The 24253-nt window shown below is 36.9% G+C and overlaps 1 protein-coding gene across 1 annotated transcript in view; it reads left to right on the top strand.

Moving 5' to 3' along the window:
* WDPCP (WD repeat containing planar cell polarity effector) overlaps positions 1–24253 on the top strand; it is a gene marked incomplete at its 3' end in the record, with an annotated part of 90162 nt that overhangs the window by 12355 nt on the left and 53554 nt on the right. The window contains exons 6-9 of the mRNA XM_009070831.1: positions 3391–3505; positions 6805–6938; positions 11288–11479; positions 20047–20656. Coding sequence (XP_009069079.1) covers positions 3391–3505; positions 6805–6938; positions 11288–11479; positions 20047–20656 — 1051 coding nt within the window. The remainder of the gene's footprint in view (positions 1–3390; positions 3506–6804; positions 6939–11287; positions 11480–20046; positions 20657–24253) is intronic.

Raw genomic sequence — 24253 nt, 5'->3', positions numbered from 1 at the left:
TTTCCCTAACTTAATATCTGTTAGATGGAATGACGTAGTGCCTTGTGTAAATAATGCCTGTTACATTTGCTTTTCTTCCTCAGCAGTGATGGGCAGTTCCCTTGAGCAGTACATTTTGGAGTTGGATCACTGTGTATCTGTGTTCAAGCCAAGTTTGCAATCTTCCCTATTTGCTTTATATTAATTTGTACTTATGGTTGGACTGCTTCCCTCACCAAATATGATCTTAACTGTGCAAGCCTGTGTGTAACAGCACCTAAATCTTACTATCATGTAACAGTCTTAGCATAGACTGCACACCAAAACAGTAACAAAGTGGAGTTTCTCTTTTAGAGAATATTTTAAGGAAAGATTGTGTAGAATCATAGAATCGTTTAGGGTGGAAAAGACCCTTGAGATTGAGTCCAACTGATAACGTAACACTACCAAGTTCATCACTAAAACACGTCCTTAAGTGCCGTGTCTATTTTATACCTCCAGGGATACCTCCACCACTGCCCTGCATTATTATTATTAAGTACTGCTTGTACTTCATAGTAAACTTTAAGAGCTGATTTTTTTAAAACCTCAATTCTAGTACAAAGCACTTTTAAAGGAAGATGGATGAAATACTAACCTTACATGGCAATATAGTGTGTATGGTCTATGATTTACTTTATAAGTTAAAGTTCCTAGAGGAGCCAACTTAAAAAACCTATGGAGCCCAAATTTGTTAAATTTAAATTTTTCCCAAGTATCTCATACTTCTGAGGAAAATAATGGGGAAGAATGGTTTACTGTAAAATGAAAGGAGGGAGCACAATGGGAGAAACAATAAAAGCCATCCTACTTTCTCCCATTCTGTCATGCCATAATGATAGCATAGAGATCTATGTAATATTGAAAATCCCTAGCATTGCTTTAGTGACAGTTTCATAGATGCAAAGCAAAGCACACCCATTAGCCCAATACTTAATATTGAATGTCTTGTCATCAAACACTGGATTTCTGTTCTAGCTCTATAACAGGTGTGATGTATGCCATTACCAGGAAGTGAATATATAGACATAAAGTGAATTTACACCCTGAAGTATTTAAGAGTTTAAAAATCCTAACCTTATTTGTTGCACTCAGGCCAGTCTCTACACAGGATAGTGGATGAACGTGTTAGATGTCAGCAGAATGACAAGCATGTGGCCACATTCCATAATGCAGTCATTCAAGATCCTTGACCATCTGCATATCAAACCACATTTTTTCCTGTGTTTTGCCTCTCCTCATTACCTGGCTGGGTGGTGTATATCCCTTGCTCTGGCAGGTAAATATAGAGGCTATGAACAGAGTTCTTATTCACTGTGGGGTTTCTCCCAGGTTAACTCCAGCTTGTTTTCCTCACTCCCTGCAAGGAAAGGAAACATGGGAACAACCCACCATTACAGTAACACTTTCTGAGAGAAGGACACAGCTCCCAAGCAAAGGTGTAGTTGAAGACACAAGTTGGAGAGTTTATTTATATGACTGCACCATCTCTTTTGTTGGCACATAACACTGGAAGATTTGAGGTGGTTTATTCTTCTCCGTCAGACTGATATTCATTCAATAATTTAGAACTGAGATTTCTAGAGTATTTATGTGATTTTGCTTGACTGTTGCTTGCATCATAGTTTGGCGACTTCTGGGTTTCAACCCTCGCTTTTTCAACTAGGTTTTTCGGACAATTATAGCTAACCATACTCCAACCTTGCTGGACTTCACATTACCACGTTGGAAATAAATTGTGATTTTATCTAATCTAACTTCAACATAAGGACAAATTGAAGTTTTGAACGATTGTAATAAAAGCTGCATGAGTGTAACCGTGTCTAACATTTTTACTAGGACAAAACCTTAAAGGACGTCTGTCATGACAGGGAATATTGAAACATTGACTATATATATTTATCAAGTGAATGCATGGTTAGACTTTGGCAGGTTGGGAAATGGTTATTCTTTAAAATTAATTTTACATCACAGGGTTTTTTTTTGTTTTTTTTTTGATTCCACACATCACTCGAATTAATTTTCAAAAAACCTTGGTTAAAGATATTAGGGCAGGGAGATAATTTATTTAAATACCCTTGTTCTGTTCTTAGCTATGGGGAGCACAGAGCTATAGTAATATAGCAAAATATTGTTTGGTTTCCATAACCAAATTATGGGGAGCAGAGTATTGCACAAGGGGCGAGCTCAATTAGATCACTACATTCCCATCTCCAGCACTTTGTATTTATTATACAATCCAGTAGATTTCACTGCGAGAAAGTTCTAAAATTATATTGCAACCAGACTTGTCTCACAGCTCCAGCACAGAACAAACAGGGGTGGGTTTTTTTCTGCCAAATTCTCTTCCAAGAGCAAGTATTTCTCTAGTAGTTAAGATTTTTAGAAGCACAGAGATTTCTTTTAAAATCTGCTGTTATGTAGAAGTAAGAGCTGCAGTTCTAGATTGCTGGCCTTTCATGAGCCCTCTGAACTTGTCTACAATGGTCTTTCCACTGAGGATTGCTTTTGTGGGTTTTATTTTCTGAATTCCTTTGCTGTAGCAGTTGCCTTCAGAAAATGACTAATGGTTTATTTATGCTAAAATAAATGCTTTTCATAACTCCTCCCACTGAGCATTTCCTCTCTCATACAAGATATGACATCAGAAAGAGCTGATAGATACTGTGACTTAGTCTTCAAGATTATGTGTGTCATTCAATTTAAATTAATTAGGCAGAAATATTCAGTTAACTCTGAAATAACCCTCTGAATATTTTGTCCAATGGTTTAAATTCTTTCTAAGAGAGGCATCTATAACCTTGTGTTAAGGAGTGAATGGATTTATTGCGAGCTCACAGCTATCCCTCTGATCGGGCACCATTATTTAAGTTAAACAAATTATGAATTATCAGATATAACAAGGAAAGTAAAAAGGTGCAAGTTTTAAGCATGAGACTAATATAAAATTACACTAAACCTTACTGTATACATTTTTTGATGCAGGCTAGGCAGTTATTTCATACAGAAAAAATCAGGTCCATGGATGATAGAGTGGTCAGTGTTATTCCTTCCCTCATGCAGGGATCTCCCTTTTTTAACGAACTAATTCAGTACATTTTGTGCAACATTTGGGGACTTAGCATGCTGCTTATTCAAGTGTTCAGCAATTGTAATTCTTGTACCCATATAACTCAGTATCATGTTACATCCCTCCCTTTCATTGAAAAAGCTTTCAAAGTCATTATAAGACATCTTCACATCAACGGTAATTCATTCTTGTAATTTTGAAAATTAGATTACTACATAATGGACAGCTGCTAATATGTACCTTGGAACGTTTCACTTTATTAATGATTTTTGATGTCTTGTTTTCTCACTCTTTGGATTTAGCTCCTCTTTCACTCAGGCATCTTGGTGTCCCTAAGCCTTTCTGGGCCTCAGCTGGAGAAAGTGGTGATTGACAAGACCCTGGTGGGAAAGCTCATCTCCAACACCATCAGTGATGGTAATTACACCCATGTGCAAATCAATTGCCTACATTAACAATAGAGTAGAGAAGCAGTATGTCAACAGGTAGACTAATTATTGCCACTGGGGACTTGCAAACACAACAAGTAATTGCATGTAATGCCATAGTTACAACCCTCAAGACTAAGAACACTTTAAGAATAATATTTAACATCAAAATTTTCAGGCTTGTCAAAATACTTCATGGGTTTCTAAAATTCAGTTTCTTATACATTTTAATTGCTGTGAACATGCCATTTGAACTTGTCATGTTTATTTCATAAGTGGGAAGATGGGACTGAAGCAGACATTAGCCAATTGATTAATTCCATGGGATAGTGATTATTAAAGTGATTATTAAAAATGTCTGGGTAACATTAGTTACATGGAGGTGTTCTGATTTAGTTTCTAGGTTTCCAGAATCTCACTATTGTTATTAAGCAGTGACTGCTAAAAATGAAGTTTTCATTTAATGCAGAAGAAAACTTACAAAAATGTGCCTGTTTTCCACAGCTTTATAATATGACTATTGCTTTTTCAGTGTGTCTCTACACAGCTCCAATGAGAAACCAGCTGGGTATCTTGGTTTCTGCAGGAGCAAGAGCATGAAATTTTAGTGCAGGCCAAATTACATTATCTTCCAAATTCTTTAGAAGTAGACCCAAATTACATCCTTTTAGTAAGAATATACACTTCACTCAGGTTTGGTCTTTAATGATTTATTTTCCTCCATACTCAGGCATCTATTGAATATTGGCCTGGTTATTTAAGAAATCTAAGATACTGTGTCCTTCTGATCTTTCTTATCAATATATTGTAATTTATTCTTGAAAATTAACAAGATAACTGTGTTAGTAGAATCTTTATTTATCAAAAAATGTAAGCCTAACCTCATTTTTAATCAACTAATTGCAAAGAGAGCATAGAACATATTTACTCTCTTGACTCCTCTTTTCCACTCTTCACCTAAGTTACGGAACTCCAGGTGTTTTGCCCTCTCTTTCCAAAGGAGGACATCATACTTTAAGGTGACAAAAAGTAGAAAAGCATGGAAGCTAAGGATATACCCAAATTGAATTTGTTTGTACAGATTATTTTGAATACTCTTTTAAATATAAAATTAAATTATAGGTATCATGCCTTACCTTGTCTCAATATGTCATAGAAATAAAAATATTTGTTTAAAAAATGCTGCTAAATAGAAAAGTTTACAACTAAAACAGTAATAAAGCAACAAATGTTTGCCTACATTTAGACTGCTGCATTTATTATGTAAATAACATTACATAAAATGTTTTTCCTTTTTTGCACTTATTCAAGATATTCTTAAACCTCCGTGTTTGCTAATACTTGTGTCTGAAGGTGAAATAAAACTGCCTTTGTTCAGTGAAATAAAACACCCAACAACTGTCATTGCAATACAGTTTTTATTTTCATGAACAACAAAAGACTATCCTTTTGTTACCCACATAAATAGTGTGCAAAATACAAATTTTTATACTGAACTATCCTTACCTCGGAACCACAACATAATGTTGTCCTAGAGGAAATTTACTCTAATACAACAAAATTGCACATCTTTCCAAATCTGACTTGGAATTGCAGTTGTGATTATAAAGTTGGCCAAAAGAAAAATTTATGTTTGATACAAGAAGCCTGTATAAAAGTAATAGTTCTTACTTTAGCAATTGTATATATGTAGAAATGGATAAGGATTACAAGCCACCAAAATTATCTATGAAATGCTGTAATTCCAACTCAAAGTAGCATGTCCTCTTAACATTTAGAATAAAGGTCAGATTGTGTGCACAAAATACTGCTTTTATAATCCTCCTACATCTAATAAAGTCCTCCTGATTCTTATTATTTATAGGCAAAATTTCATCACAATCTGAGGTGTGCTGGAGCTCATCTTTAGTGTAAACTATGTCTGCAAGGACATCAAAATATTTTAACTGTGTACTTACATATCGAGGCTACCACACTCAGTGATTTTCAATTTTCATCTGTAGGCAGGATCTCAGTTATAGCTTCTAAGTCCCCATATCAGAGACTTTATCACATTTTTGCCCCCAAAAACCCTAGTGTTAATGTTATATTTCAAAGGCAATTATTTGGCTTTAAACTCTACCCTTTAGTATTTGCATACCGAGTACTTCAGAGTTGTGCCAGAACATGTGTGTTGGAAAATGCAAGTGGTTATAAATGAGGCTAAATCAAAGCAAAGCTGAGTAGTCAGTTTTCCACACTTATAAGTAAGGCTAAACTGTCAATATACTTGAGGATATGTAAAATTTGGATTCAAAAATCTGGAATATTAGTAACAAGTGCTTTTTTTTTAGTTTGTTTTTCAGGGGTTGTTCCACAGGGTTTTGTTTGTTTGTTTTTAAATCTGGTTCCACTTTACTTGGCATTTTCATTTTAACAGGGGTCTCTGAGTTTACAGTCTGAACACAGCTTGCTAGCTTTAATTTAAACCTGCTTCTCATCAATGATTCCTCAATGTCCTGGTACTACTTACCCTGGTGACTCACTTCATACTCAGACATCTCTTTAAATGTGGGTGCTGCTTGAATAATGGGGTAACACTTGGGAAAAATCCTAGAGGTTTCCAAGTAATTTTCTTTGTCAGATTAGTTAATCACTTTCATATTGAACTATTTTGGTCTAGCACCCCCTTATGATAACAGCAAGGATTCCACCATGCTTTTCCAGGCTACAAGGGAGTCAGACGCATCTTGTATTGTTCGGATACCTCCATGTGAAGCTTTCAACAAATTCATAACCCCTGTAAAGCATAATCCTGGATGTAACAGCCTCCTTGCTGTCTGTAGCAGCACCAGGGAACCTTGCAATGTCAAAATACCAGATACACCTCAAGTACTAATTTGCATTTGTCACCCTTAGCACAAGCTAAGCTGTATTAGGTGCATTTCTGAAATACTGATGGATGTAACCATAAGAAAAAAAATACTGAAGGCTGAACTGAGATGAAAATTAATGTGGAAGGGCATAAACCATATATTTGAATGTAGTGGCAATTTGATATGAGATAACTTATTCAGGTTTATGTAATCAGAGTACTCCCTAGGCTTTATTTCTCATTTCCAAGAAGGTTCTGGCAGGATGACACATTGATGTCTTTTAGGAGATTAAAGGGATTTCAATGTAATATTTAAGACACTGTCTTGAAAAAAATTGCTTTTTGCAGTGTCTTAGTGGAGGGTTCAGTACTTTGTTTTGTTACTAGAAACAAGCATTACAGCTGTGACAATTTTTATTTGGGTTTTTTTTCAGCTGTTCTTACAGACAATTTCATCATCTTGTCATTTGAGGACCATAACCAACTCTGCTTTATTCAGTTTACAAAGAAGATGGATTCTCCTGATGTAAACAAAAGACTGGAAAAACTCTCTTGTTTGGACTTTAAGGTATAACTGTCAGTGGTGACTGAAGATACTGCAGGAACTATACATTATGAATCACTGGTACTCACTGATGTTGTATAGCAGCATAAATTACAAACCTTTATATAACTGACCAAAGCAGCCCAAATTCTAAAAATGACACTTACTGAAAAGTCTAAAGAAATTACATGGCATTTTGAGTTAATGAGTTATAGTACTATGCCAAGAGGGATCCATCCAGTTTTCTGCTGTATTTAAGTTTGGGTTCAGACACACATTTGAGTGACCCCTGCTTGACAGATTACCTTGTGTCCATTGAGCAGCAGTAACTAACCCTTTGCACCTTCTCAGCATCTAACAAGCATGAAGCAAAATCTGTAATGGTAAACCTCAGTGTAAAAGAGGTTTTACCTCTAAGCTAATGTGTTTTACCTCTTGTTTGTTGTGGGCTGAAAACACATGCATGGTCCATTACTGTGGCTCAGCTGATAGACATGAACTCATGAGGCCCTGATAATTTGTCTGAGCTCTGTAAATACTTGCAGAAACCTTAATTTCCCCTCTAGTTACAGTAATGGTAGTGTTGGGAGAGTAATTTTTACAATTAAGCCACTGAGTTAGGACTTAAGATACGGAAGCTGAGTTTCTCACCACTGGCCACCTATCTATGTGACCTTAGGCAAGTGACTTGGTGCCACTGTATCTCAATTCACTAGTTATACAGTGAAGATTAAAATACATTTTTTCCAGCCCTTTATGTGTGGGTGTGCCTATACCACAGACAGAGGAGTTGCTGAAAGGTAGCCTAGAGAGAGCTGAGCTGGTTTTAAACTAGCCAGTCTGGATGTCAGTGGAAAACAGCTGATCTCAAGCTGCATTATGCTGTGGTTTGGATGGGTTGGACTGTGTAGGCATAACTTATTTTGACCATAAGCTCTTTGGCATCAGAGCAGCAGCTGACCTTAGGTGGAAGTGTTTGGTGCTACAGCAGTATGAAAAAATAATCAGCCAAGGCAATTAGCTTTGAACAGGTGAAGTAGGAAAGGAGCAGCATCCAATTCACTGCAAGAATGAAGAAGGGACAAGCCTTTGCCCAAAAAAGGTAGAAAGATGTTGTGAGAAAGAGAGTTTGTATTGATTTCAGACTGGATGAACATTAAGGAAAACAATCTTGTGCTAGCAAATATTTCCCCCTTGGCAACCCCTCAGTAATTTGCTTCCTCACATAAAGGAGCTTGCATCTGCAAGGCAAGCTTTTTAAGGATGTCTTTAATTTAAGTTTTGCCATAATGTGTTTTAACTTGCTTGGTAGGAATACTTTCTGCTAGGTTTAATATCTAATACATTTTCCAGGCTGTTTCAGTTCAGGGCCTCCTTTCAGCAATGACTTGTGTTTGCAAGATTGATCCAACCTCTATAGCGTGGATTTGAGACAGTTCACTGTTCACCAGGAACTGAGCTGATACATACTTTACTTTAAAATGATGTGCCTCGTGCCTGGCCTATGGTGTTTGTCAAGGCTGAGCTTTGGAAGTGAGTGTGGTGTGGCTTTTTAAAATAGTGCTAAAGTTTAATGAAGAAGCTGTGGTGAACCGAAGACTGCCTTTGTCATTGAAGTGTGAGGGCAATAGCTCCTGACTTAATGTTTAGAAAATAAATTTTCATTCTGAGTATTGTGGGGCACATTTTGTACCTAATGGTTATGGCATTTTTTCCTTGAGTAAGAAGGAAAGCCTTATCCATTGAAAACTCTCCCTTCCCTAAGAAACCAGAAATATCTGCTGCACTCCTTAATAGGGTTGTTAAGTTCAGTTCTTTGCTGACGCAGCTGAGCTTCTCAAAACGCCTCCGTGTTCAATGATAACTTTGTTTCCTCCTGAAATCAGTGGGAATCACTATGGAATATTTCTTTACCAGCCAAAAAAAAACAATTTGCATTTTTTAATTGAATGTTCTTTTATGTGAGGCTTGCTAGTTAGGCAGCTAAATATAATTTTTACTATCTTCAGAATTGCACCAGTGCAAGACTGCAGCAAGTGTTATTCACTGCTGCAATAATATTATGTCAGCTCTCTGCGTTGATTTGGAGTTCTTCATGGATGATTTTAGTCAAACTTCCAAAAGCTAAAAGATCACAGACACAGTCAGCACTAGTGCCATTCTCAGTAGAAACAAAGTTGGTCCTCAATTGCAGCTGTGCAAACTTGTAACAATATGTAACAATAACAGATGTTGGGGGTTTGTAAGGAAAGAAAAAGGAGCTGATTTTTGTTTGAAGAGAAGTTGAATGAGAAAGACAGCTTGCACTGGTATAGAGCTACCACAGAAGTTAAATCTGCCTCTGACTGTTGGTGTAGTCTTGAGAAATGTACGTAGTATTTGGTTTTAAATTCCTGTTTCTAAAATGAGGAAAATGCTTGTGATGATATAATTAAATTTCTGTCATATTATCACTGTAATGATAAGCAGCTTCACATTGTTCAGTGTCCAGCCTCTTGATGGGCAACATTGGCAGCAGTGCTGAACTGCCAGAGTGCTGTCAATAAGAACAAGTCAACCATACTTACCTCCTCACAGCTTAATATTTATCCAAAAGTTCAGGTTTTTTACACAATATATACATAAATGAAAGAATTACTTTCTCTATCCTCTTCCTTTCTATACATTCCATCTTGGATTTTATTTACAGCTTGAAACAACAAAGGAAGACTTATTGTATGAATCACTACAGTCTTGAATACCAGCAAAGCGTAAACCCAACTATTATCATTTGCCTTTTCTCAGAGGCATGAGTCCATGTTTGAGAGTGACATGTCTAATGCAAGACAGAAAGGTTTACAAGAGTTGTGGCTGTTATTACATGTGAAATTGTTATCAACAGATAACACTGCAATACAGGACTAATTAATACCTGTGGAAGTATTTGTGGTTATCCAATCTAATCAATATATTGTCACCAAATTAACTACTTTTATGTAGTTCTAATTCAAGAAGCAGCTACCTGTTAACTTGTGTATATTTAGTTTTTACACTTCTAAGTATTTTGACAAGTAAAACATGGGATATTCTGAAAATACTGACCTTTCGCAAGTTTTTCCCCTCTGTGGTTTTTTAATCCGTTTCAGTTTACTGAAGGAGAAAGAACAAGGAGTTAAATGTTTACCATGAGAGAACAACATTGGTAATTACTTTGATTTCAGTTCCTTTTGATGTGTATTCAGGGGATGAAGAGGTCAATAATATTATGACCATGCAAATAGAAAAGGGTTCTTTTTGACCATATAAAAAAACAGCAAAGGATTATTAAAGCATTAACCTTGATTTTAATGGCCTTGGTTGAGAGCTGAGATCACAATTTGGATGAGCCTGATTATTTACTAAATACAATACATAAATGCAACGGGTTCTTAACACCCATTGCACTCTGGCATTATCGCATTACTGCCAGCCTTTGTTGCCTTGCAGACAGGAATATGAAAGCAATCTGTCATGTAGTGAGACTGGCTCCAGAAGCATTTCTCTGATAAGAAGACCCCCTGCCCTTTGCTAGTGTCTGGTCCAGTAGGCTTAGCCATGCGCTTAATCCCCAGAAAGTGGTTCGATTATTGCTGACCAGCAATGGCAAGATAGTTTTTTTTTCCCCTAGCTATCAACCTTCCATTAATTCCTTAAGCAGAAATGCGGTGCAATCTATATTTCCTTGGCATGTGTCACCCAGATGGTGCACTGCTCATGTTTTCAAATAACCATGCTCCAAATAACAGAGTTTGAATAATAAATTCCACAAATCCTTCCTGAGAAAGAGGCACAATTCTCAAGAGCTGCATAAACTTTACGCATGATGCTGTAGCTCATCCACATTATGCAGAAAAGTACATATTCTCTTGCAAAGCGGATGTTTGTGTTTGGATTCCTTAATTTAGGGAGGGGAAAAAAAAAGATATGTTTGCTCAAATACTGTAGAATATATTTAATCTTTGATTATGTCTTAAACACTAGCCTTAGCTCCGTGGTCAGCTTTGCAGAACTTGTCATTTAATATGGCTAAGCTTAAATCCTATGTGGAGGTCGATGCTGTCAAGCAACCATGACTGTACATTTTGGTATTGATTGGAGTCATTGCAGTAAATTCCTTCTTAACTCACATTCCTTTCCATCCCAATCCCCTCCCCGTAGATAAAAGTGTGAGCATGTCTTTTTCTGTCTGAGGAGATATTTTTTTACGTTTACAGACAGCCTATATGAAGATATATGTATGCAGTAGTCTGTGCATATATACGGTCTTTTTCACACGTCTAAAGTAAATGCTCCCATTTGCCCCTACTATGCTATTTTGTCACCTCAAATATTTCCTGCTTTTTTTCTTCCATCAGATTTCTGACATTGATATACTTGGACCAGAAGGTAGAAGGATGAAACGTCACCTAGCAATAAATTGTATGCAAGATATGGTCATTTGCTGGTGGTCAGCAACTAGTGATGGAGCATGGCCTTGGTCTCCTATTTCCAGTGAGAGGGACAGAGCCAACTTATTGCTATTAGGCTGTGCACATGGCAAATTGGAGGTAAAGTGCTCAACTCTCTTGTTACGTGATTTTTTTGTTTTGCTAAAGAAAGAACTGTTCAGTTTAAATGCATATTCAGGTAGATATAAAGAACAGATATGATAAAAAACAGAAGAAAGGAAGAGCAGCCATTCTAATCTTATAAACAAAGATTGTTTTTTAATAAAAAAAAGCATCTTATTTAGTACGTTTACGATTTTCACATCAAAACTGGCAACCTGAGAAATGTAGCAAGGTAGTTAGGTCTTTATCATGGAATAGCTTTGGTGCTTCTATCACTGAAAATGAAAGTGTCAGAGTACCACTAGAAAACTAATCTGAGTTAAAAACTGAAACTGTTGCATGCCTGTCTGATGCAATTATTTTACATTGTCTGCAATGTTAACTGATAGGCATTTTACACCCATTTGAAGTGTTTTGTTATAAAATTCTGGCTATGCCCAGACGGTGTTTGAATTGTTGCTATGAGTATTGATCTACTAAGGGGCGGATTTTTTAATTAAGGAAAAAGTCAAAACTCCCCATACAGGTGGAAATGTAAGTTGCAAGTTAGAACAAAGGTGTAAGCTGACCCTCTTCCTGATGCCTGCTTAGCTTACCTTTTTAGGCAGATGCTCCCATGTCAATTATGTTGTTTCTATTTCATCTATTTAAGAATATTTGAATCCAGTTTGTTGTGTTAGGTAGAAATACAAAAACAAAGCTATCTGGGCATACTCTGAAAGAGTTGGAGCCTGAATTTAACATGTAAAAGCTTTTCTGGAATAACATCTTGTATAGATGCTCCTGTATTTGGAATTTTATTTTCAGTTTATCTTAAGCCACTTCTAATATGGACTATAAAAGGTGCTGACTGTGGAAGAAGAGCACAAACTTGAGGATCAGCTGTGGAATATCTGTTCTGGATTAGCTATTACAGACTATTTCCCTGTAGGGTAAAAGGCTAGGTGACACTTTAGAATAAGCTGCTCTTCCAAACAGCATCCTCTTCTCTGTAATTAGGGAAGATGTAAATGTTTTAATGTCTTGGAACTATTACTTTGATAACTAATACAGATTTCAGTGAGATTTTTTTTTCCTCCTGGGATTTTCTACCTGTTGAAAGGAAAAGAGAAAAGGTAGTGAGACAGCTTTTATTTCTCTTTTTTGTTATTAGTCACTATATAATTTAAGTTTAAATTACCTCCAGTTCTGCCTTCTTTACTTCTTTCCTGTTGACCCCTCTCCACTCACAGCCATCTTTGACTCATCTCTCTCCTCTGCCTGATCTATACCTGCAGTTCTCCATTCCCCCTGCAGCTATGCCCAATCACATAGAAAAATTACTCTGGGAGCTAAAATGTGTGGCTGTTCTTTGTAAGCTTTTCCAGCCTAGTCCCTGTGCCAGTTTGATATTATGAAACTTTATCCTACTAACATTTCAGATCTTATTTCTTACCATGACTTCTGTATGTCCAGGTTCTGACAGTGCCATTCCTGTGCCTTTTTTCCCTTCCCACATCTTCCAGAAATCTCCTTCATGCCAACATAGCAGTTTACAATCTCTTATTTTCTGAGATGTTTTTAGAGACTCTTTTCTTCTAAGGAATTCACAGTTACTTTCCTGTCACTTTAAATATTTCTCTATTCCATTTTATATGTTATAGGGAGATTCCCAAATCACTGCATTCCTCTGCGTCTTTCAATACACCTTGTTTGGTCCTTTTCTGGTTTATACTCTAGTATAGTCCCAAGCATGTAACTGGTGCTCTGCACGATAATGATAATAAACATTCACTGAGGCTTTGGGCCTAAGCTCATAATCATTTTCATTTGGACCATATTGTACTAGAACTGTAAGAAAATTCTTTTTAAAAGCAGAACTGCCAAATTTAACTGTTCAGTTGATTTCCATTTTCTGATTCTTTGCTGTACTTGTCTGTTTTAATTCTAAGATCTTTGGATGAAACTTCTTTTCCTGTATTTATCAATAAAATACCAAGCAGTATGCCAGAGCTATGGAAAACTTAGTCATATATGGATATCAAATTGTCTTGCTGGCTGTCAGTTGGGCTGTTCCATGTACATAGCTCTTGAATGCTCAGTAAGGCTCAAGACACTCTGCTTATACACTTATCCTATGACGTGGAACATATGGCTGTTTGGTTGAGGGTTTTTTTCTTGATTTGTCTAGCATTCCTTATGGGCTGGAGTTAAATTCCCATGCATAGATGGGAGAATGTCATAACCCAGCAGCTCCAGAAGTAAAGTTAACCCCAAATCTGCAATTAAATGAGGTACATTTTTCCCCTAGAGAGTCTTGAGGTGGAACGTTAACTTAAAATTTTAACTTCTGAGGATCATTTGATAGCTTAAACACGAGCAAAAGCATAGTTAGCATTTCTAGAGAGCTTCTAAAAAGTTACTCTCTAGGTCAGGTACCACAAAAATACAGTGGTTCTGTAAGCATGCTTATTTGCCTCTCTCTGCCTCTACTTCCTTACCTTTGTAGTATTCCTCAGGTATAGACCTGGAATAAAAACATGACATGCTGTTGTTACGCATGAAAGTAAGTCCATATTTATCATACTTGACCAATAATATGAATTTTCTCCCAGTAAATTATTATTGCCAACAGAAGGATGAGAAGCATGAACTGATTCAGTTGAGAGCATTTATCAAGAAGTGTAGTATAGCAATACCACCAACATTTTACTTGAAAATAGAGTACCAGTTGGAGCAAAACCAGCATTATTATCTAGAACTAGAGGAAGAGCAGAAATTGCTGAATATCAAGCCCGTAAAGAGCTGTTTGGCATATTGATTTAATGAAACCAAGCCTGAGGAAATTAATGGGTGTTACCCACAGCCATCACCTCAGAGCTGACCGACAGAAACCACAAAATGACCTGCCAGCTGCTGACATTCCTGTTGCTGGGGCAGAGCAAAGGTAAATGGGGCACTAATAAGATACTACTTCCTGCCTGGAAGAATTTTATGAGTGATACTAGCCTTCCATCAGAAGAGTGCTCATTGGGATAAGGACAGGAATAGCTCTAGGATGAGAGGCCACTGAACCCCTCATCATGTTCATCACCTGTAACCACACGTTCTCTATTGGGATGATTCACATTGCATATAGAGTCTTTGGGGTACTGTGTACTTCAGCAGCTCTTTAACTTAATGAAAGAAATACATTTTACATTTTAAATACACTATAAATCTTATTTGAATTTTGCTGTATCACTTTACATTTTAACATGTACTACTATTAAGCACTATTCTTCTAAAAAGAGAAAGAACTTTTTCCTTGCATATCATGACTTATTTAACAGAAATTTTTTTCTGAGATTAGTGTTTACTATGTTGAATGCTGTAAGATTTGATAAAGAATTATCCCTTGAAGAAATAAAAGTGCTTTTCTGTTTAGCATGTGGCTTTGCTTCAGTGTGCGATGTACATTTAAACATATGCATGTTGCTGCAGGAGCCTGTTGAACCTTTGTCTACTTTCCTCCAGTAATGTCATCCATTTTCTAATTGATTTATTTAATCATTTGGGTTTTGTTTGGTTTGTTGGGCTTTTTTACATTAAAGTGCCAATGGTCAAGCATGTTATTCAAGTTGTCTCCCTGTGGAGACAACGCTAGTGTTTTGATTTCAAAACCAGAAGAGGAATCTTCCAGAAATTATTTCAAACAATTTGCTATGAATAAATAGGATCTGATGTGAACTCCTCTTTGGATTAAATGCTTTGAGAGAAAGTAATGTTAAAATCCACATGAACTTTATTCTGCAAACACAAATTAACAGGAGGTGCTGATGCCAGGGCTCAGTTACTGTAGCACTTTGCATTTGTCTTCGTCATTTTTGTTTTCACTGCATTTAGTGCCAGTATGAATCACTGAAATTATACTTCAATATTGTGGAAAAAATAATTTTCCTAAGAGAGAATATTATTTTTCTTTCTCACAAGAAATACTATTTAATAGTTATTGCTTCCACATTGTGCCTCAGACTTGTGAAATAAACACAGCAGATCTTTTCTGAGCGAGCTGTCCTACAGTTACTGTAGTGCTCAGAAAAACATCTATTGTATGTGGCTGAATGGCTGAAATACCTTTCACACACATAAAGCAAAGAAAGCAAAATTCTCGGTGCCACATTGGGTTAAAAGTGCAATGAAAAATATGGGATAAAGATGCTGATAAATTTTGAAAGAAAATAAGAATAAATATTGACTAGAGATCTAAAATAATAAGATCACATGTGGGACCATAAATACAGTGCAGCCAAACAAGTAACCTAGAGTAGAATCCCTGCATTTTTATTTTAGAAATGTTTTTAAATAGGATGGTTTTTTTCCTTCCATCTCCACAGTACTCTATTTAAAACTATCTTATTCTGGCATGCACCACATTTCTCACTTTACATTTCTAATTAAAATGTTTGTTGTTATTTGGAACCTCACTGTGTGAAATTAAATAAGCAATTTTTTAACATCCATAAAATAAATCAGACATTTTTTCTCATCTGAAAGACACACAATTCAGTCACAGCAAGCTTGTTGCTTTGTTTCTTTTGTTTTCTTTTTTCATCTGCCTGGTAAACCAATTTTCTGCTTAAGAACTACTGGTTAAAACTCTCACTTGTTTTGATATGTGGAGTTTATCCTTTCCCAGCACTCTATGCAAAATACTTCAATTTTAAGTGTTCAAAGATTTGCACTGAGAAGAGTGATACTGCCCACACAAGCTAGTGCTATTGTTTCTTTCGAACATGAAATGAAAGAAGGGGTTTTAACTAGCATTGTTCAGGCCCCTTGTTTGTAAAGATTAACAGGTTCCTTTGCTTAAATTGTTGTGATTCCTGACTATAGGATTTGAGAACCTGGCATGTGTAGCATCCCTCATCCTGCTGATGAGCTGGTGCAGAGCCCAGGTCAGTACTGCAAGGGGCAAACAATATAAATGTGCAGTAGTGGTGCATGACTGGCACATTAATAAGGGAAATATGTGTCAATTATATGGACAGTATTTAAATAAATGGACTGTATTTTTGTAGCATTCGTGTCACAAAATTGAAAGGGACAGAAAGTAATTGGATTTACTTCATGCAAAGTACTTCCAGAAATCTTTCCTGGTAATCCAAGGCTAAGAGGTTAGTCCAAGATTTATGGAAAGCACTAACATTGAATGGACGATACACCCCACCAGGTGATAGAATGGCTCAGTCTTTTCAGATCTGCTGCCCTGTCTCCTCCCCTGCAGGTCCAACAGTTGTCGTACCCATTTCTGAGGAAATTCCTCCAACGTTTGCTTTCCCATTCTCTAAGCAAATGTTTTGTTAGCTTAAAGATATGTTGCTATTTTAGGGTTCCAGAGAACTACTACTCACCAGAAATCCTGGCAGATTCCTTTACATGGACTGCTAAAGCACTATGTGCACTACGTTTACTAGTGTGTGGCTTCTTACCAGGCAGAAGAACAATTGGCAGAATACCATCTTCTTGGGGGGGAAAAAAAGAATAGAAAGTTTTGATTGTTAGACTTTTTATCTTTCAAAAGCATTATCTCAGGCTTATTAACGTTCCTGTGTTGTGTGTCTCTTTGCTTTAGTTTTTCAGTTAGTGTCATGAAGAATTAATAATAAAAGTAATTTCTCACAAAGAAACTCAAATCTTCCCTCTCAGATGAAAGAGTATATCCATTTTTTTTCCTCTTCAGAATGCCAAATACCAGTTACATTCAGCAAAACTGGAAGGCAGAACAAAGAAGTCTCTCAGTTTGGTACTCTTCCTGCAAGAGGCACATGAGGCCACTGATGCATAGGAAGCAGCCTATCTGTTCCAATCTAAGGAGAAATGTTTCCCTTGTTTTCAGCCAGAACATGAACAGTAGTGTCTAGGAAAGTTTCTTTTAAGCCTTATGTGTTTAAACTTTATGCCAAAACTTATGTTTTGAAAGGCAACAAATAGTCTTTCTGTCCTTGCAGGAACTTTTTCCTAGTCTAGAATTGTGCTACATACAGCAACCAGCCCTACCCTATACTTCAAGGATTTGCTCTCAAACTTATGTGAAGCTAGGAAGCTTCTCATCTCATGACTCATTAGATCAGCCTTCCAAAATGCAAGATTTTACTTTCTTTTCAATTCAAAGTAGTGATCATCATTTTGTCCTACTTTTGCTCTAAAAAAGCAGAACAAAATTATGAATTGGGTGCAGTTTACTTGCTGACTCCCAAACAATCAGATGGCAACATTTATTTTTCTGTGACTGTTTTCATTGCTGTTTTCCACCAGTCACTCCTATAGAGTTGTAAAGTCCATGTTTCATGTATTTTCTTCCTATTGTCCTAACCTTCAAGGCCAGACTCTTCAGAATTTGATAGTGCTATGAGGCTTTCATCTCTCATAGGCTTGATTATTGTGTGGATCTTCATGACTTTCTTGTGAGATGTCCAGAGAAAAACACTGGTTTAGGGTCAAAATATGTAGATGAATAATGCAGTGCATTGAAACTTGCCACAGGACGACAGAGATCTGAGTCCCAGAGGGCCTCAAGGCTCACTTCACTGAAGTTATGGAGGCTTTGAAGACTTGCTTGGGCAAGATTTCTGTTTCACACATTTGAAAGGGAGCTACCTGGGTCTCTATACATACTCTTAGGGAAAACTGCAGAACAAACAATAACACTTCACTTTGTCTTTATTTGGGGTTAGAGAACTGTGTGGTCACAGTAATCCTTTGTCCACAATAATCTCTTTTAGGAGTTTCCTTGCCATGCAATTTAACACCCTAATAAACACACTTCAGTAGCTCTCACATCTACACATTAGCCACTACAACATTTTGTGGGCATAAAATTACTAGTTGCAGAAACTAAGTCATTGGTGAGGGAATGACTGAGGTGGGAAAATGTTTTTCAGACTATATAAGTAATTTAATATTTTATTTCCTCTTTGTGTATATTTTCATTGATCGCTACTCTGTTGAGATTGGTTGATGTGGTTTTCACAGGTTGGATACATTGGCTTCTGTATTAGGTGCTTTTGCATTAAGTGGTTCTTTGCATGTCCCTAGCTACTTATCTTAGAGTAGCAAAGACTTCCGCATTAACTGGCAGCTGGTTTCCAGCCAGAGAACTGCAATAATCCTTTTCTTCTTTCTTTTGAATGAGAAACCCTTTTGCTGACAAAATAAGTAAGGTGTCAGAACAAAACATCCTAATCAGTCCAATCAACATCCCAAATAGCTTGTTTATAAATTTATCAGTTACTTCTGAAGTAATGGGTGGTATGCCAAAAAATCTTAATTTCTTATTCTCCTTTGCAGGATGAAAGGCTAAATTACCTGCTCAGTTGTTCTTATGATCTGTGAAAATCAAATTTAAATTGCTCTAACATTATTTGTGCATTTCTTTTTTCAACCTGAAATTTCTGTATTTCCTTCCTCTCCCTCTTTAATCACATTTTTAATCACATTTTTTACCCCTTTCTGTATAAATGTTCCTTGCATCCCACCTGGACTCAAAAGAAGGGGCTTCCAAAAGCTGTGGCACATCAGCAGCTTTCATTTATAGTGTGAAGATTGCTGTGAGTAAACCTGAAGTTGGGGTTCAGCTCAGGTTGACAGTTTCCTTTCACTCTTTATTTCTGCATGAATAAGCACCAACAAGTCTCCAACTGACTTCCACTACTCTCATTCTTCTAGAGACATGGGTTTTCTCTCTCTTTCAGAGAAATAGCTTGTCATAAACCTATTTGTAACTTAATTACAGCTGGTTTTTCTGCCCTAGTTTCCCTGCTCACATCCTGTACAACACCTCTTGCTCAAACCCATATATCATACGACATGAATCTTCATTGGTCTCCACTGTTACCTCCACCACTTTATGGTACTTCCCATGTTTCCATGCTACAGATCCTTGCTCTTTGGCAGCTACTGTCTTTTTATTACATACTGCCTTTGAGTTCTTCTTCCAGTTCATTCATAATAGTCCCCCCTTTATTGATATCACCAATTCATGTATTCTGCTTCTAAAGCTTTATGGCACCAAAGAACATCTACCACCTACCCATTTGGCAACATATAGTAGGTGTTGTTTAAACATGTAATTGTTTCTACCACTACAGTGTAGTATCTTCTGTTACCATGGCCCAGAGCAATTATCAGAAATCCTCTATGTATGATGCTCAGAGCAACCCATTATAGATTTTTCCAGAAATTTTGGGATTTCTCCCCCACACCATTTGTGAATAATCAGCTATTCTTCTGTATCAGTCAGATGCTCATTTCTCCTCTTACTGATATTGTTAGGACCATCCCCTCTTTTATCCTCTATTCTACTAACCTGTTGTATACTCTGGACAACAAATATGGCTCAAACTGTATTGCAGGGTTTTTTGTAATGAAACAAATTAACCTTTTGAAAGTTAAAACAGTAGATTATATAGCTCCATTTCAAGAATGTGTATTTGGTTCAGCTTCCTGACCCATGAGAAAGGGTATTTGCAGCAGTCTCTTTTTAAATCATCAAGGTAAGAATAAATGATTACAAATGACTACCAGAATGTTTTGGATTTTGTCAGGTCCTGAGTTATGTCCGTACAGAGTGGGATCCTCTCGATGCTAGCTTCAGCACTCATCAGCCTTACCAGGTGTACACAGTCGAGCACTCAGTCTCTGCAGCCAAAGAGCCCATGGTTGACAGCTGCATCTACAAGTGCATTAGGAATAAAATTCAGTGTGTGGCCGTCACCAGGATACCGCTGCGATCCAAGGCCATCAGCTGCTGCAGAGATGTTACAGAAGATAAACTAGTCCTGGGCTGTGAAGATTTGTCAATAATTCTGTATGAAGCCTACAACCAAGTGACTCTGTTAGCCCAAGCAGAACTGCTGCCTGATGTAATAACCTATCACCCTTCTGGAGCCATATTCGTGGTCGGCAGCTCTCAAGGGGAGCTGCAACTATTTGACACAGCACTGTCCCCAATTAAAATTCAGCTTTTGGCACAAGACTATTCACCTCAGACAACTCTGCAATTCAGTAAACACTTTGAGGTGCCTAGCAGCCTCATCCAGATCCAGTGGGCTGCTCCTTCAGTTGCATTTGCCAGCCCTCATGGCACAGATATTCATGATCTTTTGTTGGTTAGATTTGTCAAAGGACCCTTGGGAGTACTTCATTTTAAACTTGGTAAGTTAGTAAACACATTTGTTGAACCCTCAGCTCTCAAAGAAACACCTGTACCCCACAAGGTTTTTGTCGTTTGAAACACTCTAGTTTTAGATGTATGGGACCATAGCCTTAAAAGCAAGTGGTTACTAGATGTCTGAAGATATGAACTAAGGAGTTCTTTACGTCTCACAATTACTTAGTGCCTTTTCATATGGGATCTGACAGAATAAAACCTCGATCTGTTGTTGGATCAGCATCCTCTCATGTTCCTCATTACTCTAATAGAGCATAACAATTTATCATGTGGAAATTCTTTTAACCTGTAGTATAGAATTTTAGGAATTGTATTCATTCTGTAGACCTAACAAGCTAAAATAAGCTATTTAATAAGAGAATAGTAATGCGATTTTCTTTCCCAAATTATCTTTTTGTATATATATATTTATCCCAGTACTCTGTTCTTCCTGGCTTCAGTACATGAAGTTGCACCTTTTCCTTCCTTGAAGTCTTTTTACAAAAGAAGGAAGGTTATCAAAACCTTCGGAGAAGTTTGGTCTCTCAATTAATTTGCCAGGAGTTGTGAATAGAAGAAGTAATAATACTAATTGTAGAATTTATATAGCAAGTCTCATTTTAGGTGTAAGGAGGCTTTGAAAGAGTAAAACCACAACTGTCTTCGTTTTACAAGCAGAATAACAAGAAGCAGTAAAGGAAAGCTAAAGGGCTTTCCAAGAGTTACACAACAAGTCAATGGCTGAAGTAAGAATAAAACCCCTGCAGTGGCTCATCAGTGAGAACTGTATTTGTTTCATTCAAGTCAGGCGAGTTACAGTGGTGCAAGCCCACTGTGAGAGCTAAAAAACCAATCATGCTTAAAACCTCTGACTCCCAAGCCAGTATTTCAGCAGGGCAGACAGCCATGTTGAATATACTCATCCTGGAAAATGTCAGCATTTTGCCCAGCAGTGTTCAAGAAAACAGGATTGTCTGTAGTTCTTTACAGGAGTTTTTTATGATTCTTTTGTGTAAAGCTATTGAGGTTAGGAAGAAGCCTTTTTTAAAAAACAAAATGCAACAAACAAAAAGAAAAAAAACCCAAAACCCAAAACAACAGCGTAGGTAACAGTAAGATTTGAAAATCTGCTTTATTTCTTTACTTAGTGAGACACTCATATGTTTTTGTGCAGGAAACTCCTGTCTAAAAGTGCTACAGACCAAAAACTTTGAAAGACTGAATTAAAAAAACTTAACCAAGGATGCAACTGCAAAAAAAGTAAATTAATGTAATAGGAAGTTGGCAACAAAAAAATGATGGATTGACTCATAGTTGTGTAGTTTTAAAAGAGCTGATCTGGATAATTGCTGTTATCCAGAGCAAACTATTAAAAAACCTATTTACAAGTTATCATTTATTGCGAGATAATTCAGCTGCATTAACTTCAATGACAGGTTTAATAGTTGCAGAGTACCCCAGAACACTAATTATAACAGCTATTTGATGTTTTTGTGCATGTTGGCCGTTCAGAAAAAAACCTCTAAATTACCTCTTTCCTGATTTCAGCTGGGATGGAGCTGAGCAGGAGGCACTCCTACCCACCTATACCTTCAGTCCTCCCTGGTGAGGTTTTCTCACAACAGCTTTCAGAAAGCACAGCTTTCTCCTTGCTATCTTTAGCACATTTATGTTCTTACCAAGGCAAGCAGGCTCTCAGTACAGGGATTTAGAGGCCTTTCCTGCTAATTGCCAGCTTGTAAACTTAATTGGACTGTCTCCCTGGGCACCGTTCCTAAATCAATTAGGCAGTGAGTTGGCTGTCACCTCTTTTTCCCAAGCAGGTTGCCTGGAAGTGCACCACCCAGGAGAAGTCAAGCATCCAAATGGCAAGATGTTGACCTCTACAGCTGAAAGCTATAACATTTTAAAATTCGTTCTGTCTAATTACTGTAAAATCTCTTCTTCCTTCTCTCCCTCCCTCCCTCCACTGCAAAAATACGTTGTTCTCTATTTCATCTTGGTTTTCAGCTTCATACCACTTCTTCTCAGTTTGCCACACTAACACTGTGTTGATTAGTCAGCCCTTCTTCCCAGGCTCAGTGTTTTTTAGGTCTTTGCTATTTAAGAAATAATGCAGCTATAAATTATACAGAAAATTTAGAGCTTCATGACAGCAAGAACCAGCCAGGTATTTAGGACTGAAATTAAATCCATAATTAACACATGACTTGGAAATGTTTCCCACAGAAGTATGTTAAGAAATTATGTCAGTGAGATAGGCAAATATGTTTTTAACTTCCAGCTATATGATGATTTTGGACAAGTTCTGTGAATTCTCCATTGTGCTGTCTATCCAGATTTATTTCAGGAAAAGATGCATATTAAATATACCCTCAGACATTAATGGCAAATATTTTTGGTATCTAATGCCAAACTCATTTCCAAAAGCATTGCGGCTTCTTGTCATTGATGTCAACCCAGATCTTGAATAATGCCAAACATGGTACTGGTGCCAGAGGTTCAGTATTGCAGGCCTTGAAAGGCATTTGAAATATCGTATTATATTTAATTAACATGCAAGTAAGTATTTTCATCTTTACTTAGTGATTAATGTGAAGATTGCCCAGCTTCTGTAATACTTCTGTAACACTAAACATTTAGTAAGAATAAAGTCTGCTATAACTATTAGATACAACAGGTTAAACATGCCTATTAACACAGAGCAATGTCCATAGGCTTTAATACATGCAAATCTACAGTGAAATACAATAGAGAACCATGTCTTTTCTTTAATGATGCTAAGAAAATAAAGTATTTCTCTGTTACAAAATATATAGGCATTTTTCCCCAAAAAACATCAGATCTGTATACGCACGTTTGCAGCAGGTTACTTCTCCTCAAGGTACAGTCAGATGTTTTCATCCCTTTTTTTTCTCAATTCTCATTTCACATCACAAACAGTATTCACAACATTTATGATACATATGTATCAGGTATGCTTTTCTCTGTTATCAGACTTTGTTTTCCCCAGCCAGTCCTATGGCTTTAATATCAATATCAATATTCAGCTTTTTCCCTTTCTCATCAGAATGTTTTCCTTAAAATTAGTTTTGACAAATAACATGAGACTATAAATTAAAAAAAAATAAAAAACCCCATGTTTTTATTTAAAGAAAGGGAAAAAGTAAATTTATTCTTGTCTCTTTCTGGTATTTCGAGGAGTACTGAGTAAGAATACTGTAGGAGAGTGACTCAAAGTGAACATGACTTGCTAAAATTCGATATGTGGCCTAGGTTACACAATCATTTGGCTACTCAGAGACAATAACACTTTCTGCTGCTTTTCAGTCACCTTTTCTGTTCAGCAGCTGAGATCTACAAATCAAGAAACATTCTTATGGCAAACTTGTTCTTGGTTTCATGTGAAACTGTAATTCAAAGGTCCCTAGATGTTGTAGCTTTGATGATATCCACTAACAGAAAAAATGCTTCACTTAGCGAATATTGCCAAGGTAGAAGTAAATTCTAGAGCAGTTGCAGTATGGAGAGTAATTGCTTTGAAGTTGGAGGTGCTATAGACTTGTATACATAGGTATATCTGTGTGAGACAAGTGGTGGCT

The sequence above is a fragment of the Acanthisitta chloris genome, unplaced genomic scaffold (assembly GCF_000695815.1).
Source record: "Acanthisitta chloris isolate BGI_N310 unplaced genomic scaffold, ASM69581v1 scaffold3173, whole genome shotgun sequence".
In the NCBI taxonomy this organism is placed as follows: domain Eukaryota; kingdom Metazoa; phylum Chordata; class Aves; order Passeriformes; family Acanthisittidae; genus Acanthisitta; species Acanthisitta chloris.
This window is presented reverse-complemented; position numbering and strand designations above follow the sequence as displayed.